Source organism: Gigantopelta aegis, chromosome 3 (assembly GCF_016097555.1).
Source record: "Gigantopelta aegis isolate Gae_Host chromosome 3, Gae_host_genome, whole genome shotgun sequence".
NCBI classification, from domain to species: Eukaryota; Metazoa; Mollusca; class Gastropoda; order Neomphalida; family Peltospiridae; genus Gigantopelta; species Gigantopelta aegis.
In genome coordinates this window covers 12,259,723-12,273,328 of record NC_054701.1, presented here as the reverse complement: position 1 = coordinate 12,273,328, position 13,606 = coordinate 12,259,723, and the positions used below count along the sequence as shown (strand labels likewise).

At 39.8% G+C, this 13,606-nt stretch overlaps 1 protein-coding gene across 2 annotated transcripts in view; it reads right to left on the bottom strand.

The window, feature by feature from the left end:
- Positions 1–13,606, bottom strand: part of LOC121369476 (sodium-dependent serotonin transporter-like) — a 34,497-nt gene that overhangs the window by 20,426 nt on the left and 465 nt on the right. The window contains exons 2-3 of one of the 2 annotated variants that reach the window (XM_041494581.1): positions 9,331–9,738; positions 5,942–6,141 (exon numbers count right to left, since the gene is read on the bottom strand). In XM_041494581.1, the coding sequence (XP_041350515.1) occupies positions 5,942–6,141; positions 9,331–9,695 (565 nt within the window). In that variant the 5' untranslated portion in view covers positions 9,696–9,738. The remainder of the gene's footprint in view (positions 1–5,941; positions 6,142–9,330; positions 9,739–13,606) is intronic. The other variant, XM_041494582.1, reaches the window with a different exon arrangement.

Here is a 13,606-nt window from a genome sequence, read left to right as displayed (position 1 = left end):
CTATGATGTTGTTTAATACAGTATATGGGCACAGTTTGAAGACAGTTGTAAATGGCAGACTGATGAAAGAGTTGCCTTGACTGGCTTAACTCAAAACCCTATTGCTATGATGTTTGTTTAATACAGTATATGGGCACAGTTTGAAGACAGTTGTAAATGGCAGACTGATGAAAGAGTTGCCTTGACTGGCTTAACTCAAAACCCTATTGCTATGATGTTGTTTAATACAGTATATGGGCACAGTTTGAAGACAGTTGTAAATGGCAGACTGATGAAAGAGTTGCCTTGACTGACTTAACTCAAAACCCTATTGCTATGATGTTGTTTATACAGTATATGGGCACAGTTTGAAGACAGTTGTAAATGGCAGACTGATGAAAGAGTTGCCTTGACTGACTTAACTCAAAACCCTATTGCTATGATGTTGTTTAATACAGTATAATGGGCACAGTTTGAAGACAGTTGTAATGGCAGACTGATGAAAGAGTTGCCTTGACTGACTTAACTCAAAACCCTATTGCTATGATGTCGTTTAATACAGTATATGGGCACAGTTTGAAGACAGTTGTAAATGGCAGACTGATGAAAGAGTTGCCTTGACTGGCTTAACTCAAAACCCTATTGCTATGATGTTGTTTAATACAGTATATGGGCACAGTTTGAAGACAGTTGTAAATGGCAGACTGATGAAAGAGTTGCCTTGACTGACTTAACTCAAAACCCTATTGCTATGATGTTGTTTAATACAGTATATGGGCACAGTTTGAAGACAGTTGTAAATGGCAGACTGATGAAAGAGTTGCCTTGACTGACTTAACTCAAAACCCTATTGCTATGATGTTGTTTAATACAGTATATGGGCACAGTTTTTTTTTTAGTTGTAAATGGCAGACTGATGAAAGAGTTGCCTTGACTGACTTAACTCAAAACCCTATTGCTATGATGTTGTTTAATACAGTATAAGGGCACAGTTTGAAGACAGTTGTAAATGGCAGACTGATGAAAGAGTTGCCTTGACTGACTTAACTCAAAACCCTATTGCTATGATGTTGTTTAATACAGTATAAGGGCACAGTTTGAAGATAGTTATAAATGGCAGACTGATGAAAGAGTTGCCTTGTCATGTTTTTGTAACATTAACAAAGACTACTAAACGTAGTCTGAACCAAACTGTAGAAATACTTGGAGAAATTCGTAATCAAATATGAGTATTTCAAGGTCACAAATTGACTTAAAATGTAACGGAAGTCATTGTGGAAATGCACATTTGGTAATAATGACTTAATGTTATTTTCAAACAATGTTCGTAATAATATTTTTATCTGTAAATGCTAGTTTATCCGGTCATCCATTTATAACGAAAGTAAAGTCTGTTTTATTTAACGACGCCACTAAAGCATATTAATTTTGTATCTTATCATCGGCTATTGGACGTCAAACATATGGTCATTCTGACACTGTTTTTTTAGAGGAAACCCGCTGTCGCCACATAGGCTACTCTTTTACGACAGGCAGCAAGATATCTTTTATTTGCGCTTCCCACAGGCAGGATAGCACAAACCATGGCCTTTGTTGAACCAGTTATGGATCACTGGTCGGTGCAAGTGGTTTACACCTACCCACTGAGCCTTGCAGAGCACTCATTCAGGGTTTGGAGTCGGTATCTGGAATGAAACCAATCCGAACCCAGTACCTACCAGCCTGTAGACCGATGACCTAACCACGACGCCACCGAGGCCGGTCCATTTATAAGGAATGCAACTGTTCAGTGTGAAAGTTGCTGCACATCTTCCAAGATGCGAATGTCAAAACGTATGCTGGTATCATCTAAAAGCAACACATCAGCATTGTGTCCGTCATGCAGAGTGCTGTGTAATCGTGGAACACCCAGAAGACGTGACAAGAGATACTACAGAGTATGCCACTAGACATCTCCGTCAGACAAACCAGCCTTGTTAATGACGAGATAAAACTCCAAAATACTCTCTTCATTCATTTCAAACAGATTGATGCCACTGTGCGCCCCATTTGTACGAGACAGTTTATTTGCGTAACACTTGGAGATCGTGTACACAGTGGAACACACGGTAAGAGAAACGAGGACGATTCCACGCGGACTGGAATTATCGCCCTGTCAGTGATAGGTCACACAAGGTTTGTATATAACGTGCTAACAAAAGCGGCTCGGCAGACATTTGGCCGCGAACTGAACCAAGATAACGTTTATCGTGCTACAAATTAATTACTTAATGCACTTAAAATGCAACGCGCTATCACAAAGTGGGTGTATATGCTGGATGGCATAGTAAAATGATATGTAATACAGTTATATATTTCTCAGTTATAAAAATACATGTCCCTTTTTATTCTCCCCCGAAGATAAAATATAAAATAGCATTTCAATCAGATGACATTGTAGATATTTCAACTAGTCTATCTTAAAAACATTACACATGGATACCCTTCAGAAAGCAGTTCGCTCTCTCTCTCCTCTCCACTCTCTCTCTCTCTCTTCTCTCTCCTCTCTCGCCTCTCCTCTTCCTCTCTTCCTCTTCTCTTTTTTCCTCTCTCTCTCTCTCTCTCTCTCTCCCTTCTCTCTCTCTCCTCTCCTCTCTCTCCCCCCTCTCTTCCCTCTCTCTCCTCCCTCCTCTCTCCCTCCTCTTCCTCTTCCCTCTCTCATTCCTCCGCTCTTCTCTCTCTCCTCCTCCTCTCCCTCTCCCCTCTTCCCTCTCCCCCTCCTTCCCCCCTCCCTCTCTTCTTCCTCCCCCCTCCTCCCCCCTCTCTTCCCTCCTTCTCCCTCTCTCTCGCCCTCTCTCCTCTCTCTCCCTTTTTTCTCCCCTACTCTCTTCTTTGCTTCCCTCCCCCTCCCCTCTCTCGCTCTCCTCTCTCTCTTCTTTCCCTCCATCTCTCCTTTTCTCTCTCTCTCTCTTCCCTCCCTCTTCTCCCCCCCCTCTCCTTCTCTCTCTTTCTCGCCCTCTCCCTCCCGTTCTCTGATCTCTCTTCCTCTCTCCCCTCTCTCTCCCCTCTCTCTCTCTCTCTTTCTCCTCCCCTCTTCTCCTTCTCCCTCGCTCTCCCTCTCCTCTCTCTCCTTCTCTTCTCCCTCTCTCCCTTCTTTCTCCTCTATCTTTCTCCCCTCTCTCTCCTCTCTCTCTTCCCCCCCCTACATCCCCTCCCTTTCTCTTCCTCTCCCTCTCCTCTCCTCCTTCTCTTCTTCTGGCTTCCTATTCTTCTCTTCCCCTCCCTCCCCTCCTCTCCCTTTCCTTTTCTTCCTCTCCTCTTCTCCCCTCGTCGCTCCTCTCCTCCCCCTCCCTCTTTCTCTCGTTCTCTCTCCCTCTCATCTCTTTTTTCCTCCTCTCTCTCTCTCTCCCCTCTCTCTCTCTCGCTCTTTCTTCTCCCCTCCTCTCTCATTTCTCTCTTTCCTTCTCTCCCCCTCCTCTCTTCCCCCCCTCTCCTCTCCTTTCTCCCTTTCTCTTCTCGTCTCTCTTTCCCCCTTCCTCTCCCTTCCTTTCTCGACTCCCCTCTCTCTCTCCCCTCTCTCTACTCTCTCTCTTCCCCCCCCTCTCCTCCTTTCTCTTCTGCTTCTCTCTCCCCCTTCTCTCTCTCTCTCTCTTCTCCCTCTTCTTCCCCCCCCCTCTACCTCCCTCTCTTTCTCTCCTCTCCATCTCTCCTCCTCTCTTCCCCTCACTCTCTCTCTCTCCCTCTCCTCTCTCGCTCTCTCCCCTCCCCTCTCCCCCTCTCTCCCCTCTCTCTCTCCTTCTCTCCCTCCTCTCTCTCCTCTCTCACTCTCTCTCTCTCTCTCTCCCCCCCTCTCTCCCCGTAGTAGCAGCAGCAGCAGCAGCGAGCAGCAGTAGCTATAGAAATGTGGGTTTAATATTTGTTTTGTTATGTGAAATCGATTTGTCCAATATTTATGACACACGGTGCAGTTGCTTCACACACTCGACTTCATAGAGCAGCACTTTAATGTCGATCATACAAAAATATTATTGGATTTTCATATTTAAACTGTGCCAGTTGATGTTTCTGTATATTTGCTAAAGTCCTCAAATTAATGCTGAGGTAATAAACTGTTATAATACATTAAACGTATTTAAAAAATGGAAAATAAAACAACCCTTCACCAGATATCAGGTTTCCGTAAAATGTGAAAAAAATCAGTCTTAATATTAAATAGTAATTCCGGATTCTGGTATCGAAGCTTTTAGCCGCTACATGCTTTCCTCTATATACATTTAACACGATGTTTCTATAACACTGTTTGTCCAGGACTGTGGGTCAGTTATTAGTGAGAGAGAAGAGGGTGTAGTGGTTTTATACCTTTCCATTGGTCGTTAAAACTCGCGCTGGGTGGGAGCCGATATCGAGCTGCGAACACAGTACCTACCAGCCTTATGTTCGATGGCTTAACCACGACACCACTGAGGCCGCTTAAATAACGATAAAAAATACTGAAACTTTCGTTATTTAGCAGACGCAGCCATTAGTTTAGCCTTTAACGACGAACGACATCTAGTGAGCGGGAAGCGCATTAGTTCTGTGATGTCAGATCCGGTCGCAGTCCAGTTACCCGGTCAGAGCCGGTGAAAGGCTAGGGTCAAATCAGGTGACCATTACTCTTACATATTTTACAGATTTAAGAGTTCAAAGAAATTCGGTATTCAGTTTTCTTATATTGGGGCGGGACATAGCTCAGTGGTAAAGCGTTCGCTTGGTGCGCGGTCAGTCTTGGATCAATCCCCGTCGGTGGGCCCATTGGGCTATTTCTCGCTCTGGCCAGTGCACCACAACTGGTATATCAAATGCATTGGTTTTATCCTGTCTGTGGGATGGTGCATATAAAAGATCCCTTGCTGCTAATCGAAAAGAGTAGCCCATGAAGTGGCGACAGAGAGTTTCCTCTCTCCATATCTGTGTGGTCCTTAACCATATGTCCGACGCCATATAACGGTAAATAAAATGTGCTGAGTGCGTCGTTTTATAAAACATTTCTTTCTTTCTTTCAGTTTTCTTATTCGTAACTTTTGGTTTCCAATGTACTATTATGTGTGTGTGTGTGTGTGTGTGTGTGTGTGTGTGTGTGTGTGTATAGTATGTATATATATATATATATATATATATGTGTGTGTGTGTGTGTGTGTGTGTGTGTGTGTGTGTGTGTTAAATAACCACTAACTTATTATCTGTGTTCATACAACAAAACCGTTCTTATATGCTGTTGTAATGATATTATGTATACAACGGAAAAAAAGGAAAAAATAATAAATAAAAGTTAAAAAATAAGACAAGAAAGGAAAAACTCTTAAAAAAGAAAGGTAAAAGACAACAACAATTACACGGTCAAATGTATTAACATGTTTGTATTTAATATAATGCATCTTTTCGAAGTATGGGATCATTATCATCTATTTCCACCCAAATCTATTTCAGCTGTATAATATTTGCGATGCGACCACTGTCAGTAATATTATAAATACGATTGTTTTACTAAAAATGTAACAAAAAACAAACAAACAAACAAATAGATAAAGAAACAAATAGACAAACTAACAAATAGACAAAAAAACATAAAACAAAAACAAACAAATAAAACAAAACAAAACATTTTTTTTTTAAATTAAAACTAAAACAAAACAGAATAGAACAGAACACTAAAACCAAAACCAAATGCAAAATGTAAAACCCACAACCAAAACCACCACCACCACCATCCAAAAAACAAAATTAAATAATAATAATAATAATAATAATTTTTAATAATAAAAATAAATATAAATAAATAAATTACAATAAAAAAATGTTTACAAAAAAACCCCACAAATAATAACAAAAACAATATGGGCCTAATTTACAAAACCTGTTTATGTCGTACATAGATTTTCAATTTCAATATATTTAGAAAAAAACAAAACAAAATTAGTCCGTGTATTTTTTTAATACGTACCCCCGCCGTTCTTGTAACAGATGTAGGGAAACCTCCAGACGTTTCCTAGATCGACGACAAACCCAACCACGGACAGGATGAAGTCCGCCTTTCTACTCCACGTCTCACGATCGTCGCCCCGATCGTCGCCCCGATCGTCGGTCGGCTCGTCCTCTTCCACGGGTGTGGAGATACTGATCTTGTCGGATCTCGACTTTGGTCTGGAATTTTACATTATAGCAGAATCTGAATAATCTTCTTCTACTTCTTTTAATTATTTTTGTGATTATAATTGTAATTAAGGTTCGAGCACGCTATCCTGGGCACACAATTCAGCTGTATGGATTCTCTGTCCAGGACAGTGGGTTAGTGGTTAGTGGTGTAGTGGTCTTACACCTACTCATTGAGTCGTGAAACTCGCTCTGGGTGGGAGCTGGTTCCGGGAGGCGAACCAAGTAACTACCAGACGGTTTTACTATGCTAACAGTTGATCAAATGTATAGCACTGTACCATTCTAGCATTGGAAATTTATTGATTGTTGGTCATATTTTTAGAAAGTATACTGCTTTGATAGCATTTTAGCATTTAGTTTATTAGAACTGGAAAAATAATGATTTCCATTTCAAATACACTGATTGGGTAAAGGTTTATCATTGTAGCATTCGAAATATACTGATACAGTCAACTTTTATCATTTTAACATTCTACCACTGGAAATATTTCAATGCTGATATGATCATATTATAGCATGTTAGAATTATATCACTGGAAACATACGAATTTGGTCATATTTTAGGATTGTAGCATACTCATTTGGTCAAATTTTAGAAATGTATTATTCTGGCAATAGAAATATACAGACATGTGTTCATAGTGTAGCATTCTAGCATTCAGAATATACCGATTCGATCATATTTTAAGTTTGTAGCATTTCAGCATTGGAACATATCCTACAGCTCTTTATACTGTGTTTTACGTAATTATACAATTTGTATGTTTAATGGAAATAATTATATTGATGTATTTACCTTGTTTGACACCGAATAACCGATCTCTGTGTTTGTGCTGGGGTGTTGTTAAACATTCATTCATTCATTCAGTATTGGAAATATTGTATCGCGCTAGAATGATTTTGTTGGGTCTTTTTTTGAAACATTCTTAATTAGTTAGCTATATGTAATAAATTAAGGTAGAAAACGGTACGTTCAACGAATTGATGTGACTTGAAATATACTCTACGTGTACGTATCTCTTGAGCTGACGTAACTTCCATAAGTTGTTTTGCAAACCTTTTAAATAGCTAACATTTCTTGTTATCTTATTCTTCTTTTCAGTGGCTACATACCTATAATTGAGTTATATTAACATATCGACAATATAATATGTAGATGGAGCTAGATATGCTTAGAGCCCCAAGAATTGTATATCAAAGGTTGTGGTATGTGATGTCCTGCCTGTGGGAAAGTGACTGCAATAGATCACTGCTTGTGGGGGGAATGTAGCGGGTTTCCTCTAAGACAATGTCTTAGAATTATTAAATGTTTGATATTCAATAGCCGATTATTAATAAATAAATGTGCTCTAGTGGTGTTGTTCAATAAAAGGAGCGGGAGTGTTCCAGACAGTCGAAGGATGAAAGTTTAAAGTTTGGTTTGTTTATCGACACCACTAGAGCACATTGATATGTTAGTCATCGGCTATTGGATGTCGAGGGATGATTTCGCCACCAAAGTGGGCGGGCAGCAGAAACCTGCGCACGTGAACAATATAGGCCTGAGCAGACGACACATCGTGCACGCGCTGGAAGCGAGTCTGGAACGACTCAAAACTGATTACGTTCATCTCTACCAGGTACAGAATTACATAGTTTCTATCACAATGATGGGCGGGCCGTAGCCCAGTGGTAAAGCGATCGCTTTATGCGCGGTCGTTCTTCTATTTCTAATTCAAGCCAGTGCACCACGACTGGCATATCAGAGACCGTGGTATGTGATATCCTGTATGTGAGATGGTGCATATAAAAGATCCCTTGCTAATGGAAATATGTACGGGTTTACTCTCTAAGGTCATGTGCCATGTTTGATATCCAATAGCCAATAATTGATAAATAATTATGCTCTAGTTGTGTTGTTAAACAAACCAAACTTTAACTGTTAACATATAACAAGAAAGTGGGATGATAATAGGGTGGGAGAAACCCCATCGCAGGCTCGTATGACTATACAAATGTTTCACTTGAGGTAACTGTTAACATATAACAAGAAAGTGGGATGATAATAGGGTGTGAGAAACCCCATCGCAGGCTCGTGTGACTATATCAATGTTTCACTTGAGGTAACGGTTAACATATAACAAGAAAGTGGGATGATAATAGAGTGGGAGAAACCCCATCGCAGGCTCGTGTGACTATACCAATGTTTCACTTGAGGTATGGTAGGTTAAAGTCAAATAAAGTTCATTTAGGTAAAAAATAGTCTAACAAATAAACAAAACTATTAATCTACTATGAAAAACGAAAAAGATAATAATACTAGGATGCGAGACGAGGATGTCATGCCTGTGGGAACGCCCTCCCCCCCCCCCCCCCCCCCCCCCCCCCCCCCCACACACACACACGCACACAACCCTCAGGGCTGGAACACACGGTTCATTCAGGCAAAAGCAATAATAATAAATAAATAAATAAATAAATAAAGCATTCACGTAAACTTAGCTGACCTGAAAACGATTCAGCATTTTACGATTTTGCTCAAATATAAAATTTCGTTGGGTGCCTAAGTTCGTGAATAAAAAAAAAGTATCATAAATTCGTATTATAGGTATACAAGGGCGGACCCAGGAAACATTTTAGGGAGGGGATTCCCTAAAAAGGGCACTTCAATGAAAATTGTAAATATATTGTTTTAAAAAAGGGCATTAATATGTTTTAGGGGGAAGGACAGGTCCCCCTGGTGCCCTCCCTTGGATCCGCCCTTGGTATACGTGTGTTATATTTTCTTTATTTTCTTTGTGTTATTACATTCGTGGACTGTACTAGCCCACGAATTACACGAATACTACACCACCACGAATACATTTGGTTTCATAGTATTTTTATGATTTTTATACTTAAAATATTTAACGTTTAACAATTTCGTTTCTGGAGGTTCATTAAAATTGCCACCAAAATACAAAAAAAAGGACAAAGAAAAAAAGATCAATACGTCATATAGTGCCTTCTCTTCGCTATCATTACTATGCCTTGGTACAAAAGTTATTCATCTCATATAGGTTGTCGAATGCGCTAACAACTTTATCAAATGCGATTTACTTACCTGTATCTATCACACATCACAATATAATAAATTTAAACATGAGCTATATTTAATTCAGTTTAAAATGGGTTAACAAGAAACAAAGTATTTCTTACCTGAATTTGTCCCGTAGAAAAGGTATGGGTATCCCCAGACGCCGTCTGGGTTGCCAGAGAGAGGAAAGTCGCGCGCGAACGTCCATGTGTTTTTTACCACGTCTGTTTTGTAACCCAGAACCGAGTGGTGCCTTGTTGAAGCTTTCGGTAACCACTGGAATTGCAGTCTTTGCCATTTCCCGATTGGCCTGAATTGCTTGATGAAGATTCGCACCGCATTCATTGTTGTCAAAGCTCAAGTTGCAGATACCTTCATCGTAATCCGGGTTTCTGAGGATGCGCTTGTCCATGTTCTTGGACTTGTTCGGGTCTGTGACACGCTGTTGGAGGGGAATCAAATCGCGAGTAGATATGTTCGGGTCCATGCTGGTGTCTTGGTCTGCTTGTGATGTGATTGACGAAATAGTTCTGCAATAAATGAGACATCGTCAAATCGAAGAGAGAGAGAGAGAGAGAGAGAGAGAGAGAGAGAGAGAGAGAGAGAGAGAGAGAGAGAGAGAGAGAGAGAGAGAGAGAGAGAGAGCACCTTTTTCTTTTTTTTACTCCATAAAATAGCATACACGTCTCAGGGTTTAATTTGTATAGTGTTTCATTTGTTTATAAAAAGTAGTTTACCCCACCCACCCCCAGGATTTTAATCAGGGTACGGCCCTGCTCACATATATGCTACTCCGACAGAATAAGCATCAAGGCGACTTTTATTTGGACTTTCCTATAAGTAGGACGTGCATATCACATTTGTTTATCTATCAGTCGTGGAACACTGCCTAGGACAGAGAAAAGAGTGATCGATCATGCAACCCATCGCACCTCAGGCGTGTAATTAATTAATTGGCATTTGAGTGCTAAAAAAAGAAAGAATGTCTTTCGTACTGGAGAACTGGCTGGCCAGGACATCTTTTAGGCTGTTTTTGTTGGTTTGATGGTTGTTGGGTTTTTAAAATTCTTCTTCTTCTTTGTGTATGTGTTTGTGTTTGTGTTTGTTTTGTTTTGCTTTGTTGATGTTTTTCCTTTTGTTTTTAAATATGAAGAGTACTATGTGAATAGACAACTTTTACACAAGCAGAGGGCGCTTGCATTACCAGGCTACGTCCTCCTTTTCAACCGCTACACCAACGAAAGCAAGCTCGGTGTTATAGTGATTAAGTCATTGGATTTAAGTCTGATAGGTACTGGGTTCGCAGCTTGATATCGGCTCCCACAATAGGTAGGTGTAACACCGCTACACCGACTTTCATTTCACTAAACACTAACAACTATCCATTAACCCACAGACAGTCCAGATAGGTGCCGTGTCCCCAGGACAGCGTGCTTGAACCTAAATTGGATATGAAAATGAGTATAAATGAAATGCAATACACCATCCTGCATTTTAGTAAAGCGTTCGCTTGGTGCTCGGTCTGTCTAGGGTTCGACCCCCGTTGGTGGATCCATTGGGCTATTTCTCGTTCCAGCCAGTGCTCCACAACTGATGTAACAAAGGCCGTGGTATGTACTATCCTGTCTGTGGGATGGTTAATATAAAAGATCTCTTGCTGCTAATAGCAGAAAGTAGCCCATGAAGTGGCGAAAGCGGGTTTCCTCTCTCAATATATGTGTGGTTCTTAACCATATGTCTGACGCCATATAACCGTAAACAAAATGTGCTGAGTGCGTCGTTAAATAAAAACACTTCCTTCATTTCCTTCCATCCTGGTTTCAGACAAGTTAGAAACAACTGTTGGACGAATCATATTTACTCCTTTATACAGGCCCAAACCAGGAGGTCGGCTGTGGTTCCCACTCCAGGATGAACATGTACGGGTTGTTTTTCTATTGTATATAAACAAAGATAAAAATCTATCTAGTCACTGTGGCCCCTTCCACTAGAGATTGTACACCACCTCCAGCCCCGTCGGGCTATTTCTGGTCACAGCCAGTGCACCACGATTGGTATATCAAAGGCCGTGGTATGTGCTATCCTGTCTGTGGGATGGTGCAATATAAAAGATCCCTTGTTACTGATAGAAAAATGTAGCGGGTTTCCTCTCTATGCCCATATGTTTGAAATCCAATAGCCCATGATTAATAAATCAATGTGCTCTAGTGTTGTCGTTAAACAAAACAAACTTTACCACCTCCAGATATCGTTCCTACTGGTCTGTTATATGCAATTCGAACACAAACACTCCTAAGACATTGACTGGAAGAAGGGTCACGCAGTACCGGTAACACGGCAGTCTGTGGGTACAGAGGAGAAGTGGTAGTTGTTCTAAACAAACTGTGTAGTTTGTGTACTGTACAGGCTATGACGTATTTATAACACACGTGTATCGCCATTTTGTCAGTGGTTATTGATATTGCTATATTGAAGTAATCATAACAATCATATTTACTTCAGCTGCGACTGACAAATGGTTTAGTATGTCGCGAACTGTATCTAAAAGCATATGTACAATAAAAGTTTGTTTTGTTTAACAACACCACTAGAGCACGTTGAGTAATTAATCATCAGCTATTGGATGTCAAACATTTGGTAATTCTTACACGTAGTCATCAGAAGAAACCCGATACATTTTTCCATGAGCAGCAAGGGATCTTTTATATGCGCTTTCCCAAAGACAGGAAAGCACACACCACGGCTTTTGACCAGTTGTGCACAGGTGGGAACGAGAAAACAAAAAATCAGTTCAATGGATCCACCGAGGTGGTTCGATCCTGCGACGCAAGCACCTCATGTGAGCACTCAATCGACTGAGCGAAATCGCTTCCCACGTACAATAAAACACAATGGAGCAATCCATCCCAGTTCTGGGCATAGTTCAAGATATTAGTTTTGGTCTCGGATGGAATTTGAATCTTTGCCCATGTATTCCTTTTAAGTAATCCTCATTAGGAAGTAAAGTAATATAGTTGTGTATGAGGCAGGATGAGCTGCATTAATAACATGTACAACAACTTCTTTAATTAACCCATTTTAACTTAGATAGTTTAAATATTTCTGGTGTCGGACATTGATAGAAATCAAAGAGGTCAACTTAACAGAATCAATACAACATTCTATCAAAAGTATATGAGGGAACTTCGAATAATGTTTTTTTCATAACCAAAAACATGTTTGAAATCTATATTAACAAACTTACTTCTCTGATTAACCGTTTGTCTTCTGTAGGCATTTTAGTTTTGTGTCGGATGGAAATTACATTTTGTTGTGGGATGGAAATAACATTTCATACTTTTTATCAGTATAATTTTAATTAGCATGTTATACCACACCTAGATATAAATTTTAGTGTTTTTCTTCATCATTAAAAATGAGAGTCATGACTATTAAAGGGGCATTCCTGACTTTACAGACATTTAAACGTGCCTTTTCATGAATAAAACGGGATATTTATTACATTTTCTTGCTTCGAATATTAATGTTTGTATACCATGAGTTTCTGGAATATCTAATTTTTATAGTAGTAACACAGAGTAAACATTTTTAGAAATGTTAATGAAGTAACAGAAGTCTCAAGTTCATGATGTAATTTCTTGTATTTTACTTTCCAACATAAAACATGATTAAACAAGTTAACAACAAGGTGATACAGATACAATATATATGTCTAAACTCAAAGGTGAACAATAGAGTTGACACTGTGACTGAGAACCCCAAGGGTCTCCACATTGGTCTCACCTCTTCGGTCTCCATTTTTATAGAATACTGCTCAAATGATTACGTTTTAATGTTCCTTAGGAATTCATCTCCCGACATCAGGGTTGCTTTAAACAACAAACCCAGACCAGAATGAATGAATGAATGAATGAATGTTTAACGACACCCCAGCACGACAAATACATCGGCTATTGGGTGTCAAACTATGGTAATGCAAATAAATAAAGTGATGATCAACATCAATATAAAAATTCAAGGTTTAAACAAAAACGGTGTAAAGAATTGTGCAAAAATACAAATACAAATATCACAGAATTTTACGGACACCGAATTTTACTCTAAACTTCAATTTGTGCTGTATTGGCCATTCTCAAAGAGAATGTTACACCCCTGCACCACGGTGAGGTTACAGCACGCGCAGGGGAAACCCAGACCAAGACCTCTTTGTGAATTGTGCGGGCAACAATTAAAAATCCGTAGTATTCTTGATGCTGTAATTTCAGTTTCACAAAGCTACTCAGCACATTTTGCATTATACCTAACATATTATTATATCGACATGGTCGAAAAAGGGAGAAGAAACTTGTTACAGACACATAAGTCACTCTTAACGATAAAACAATAACGAATGCTATA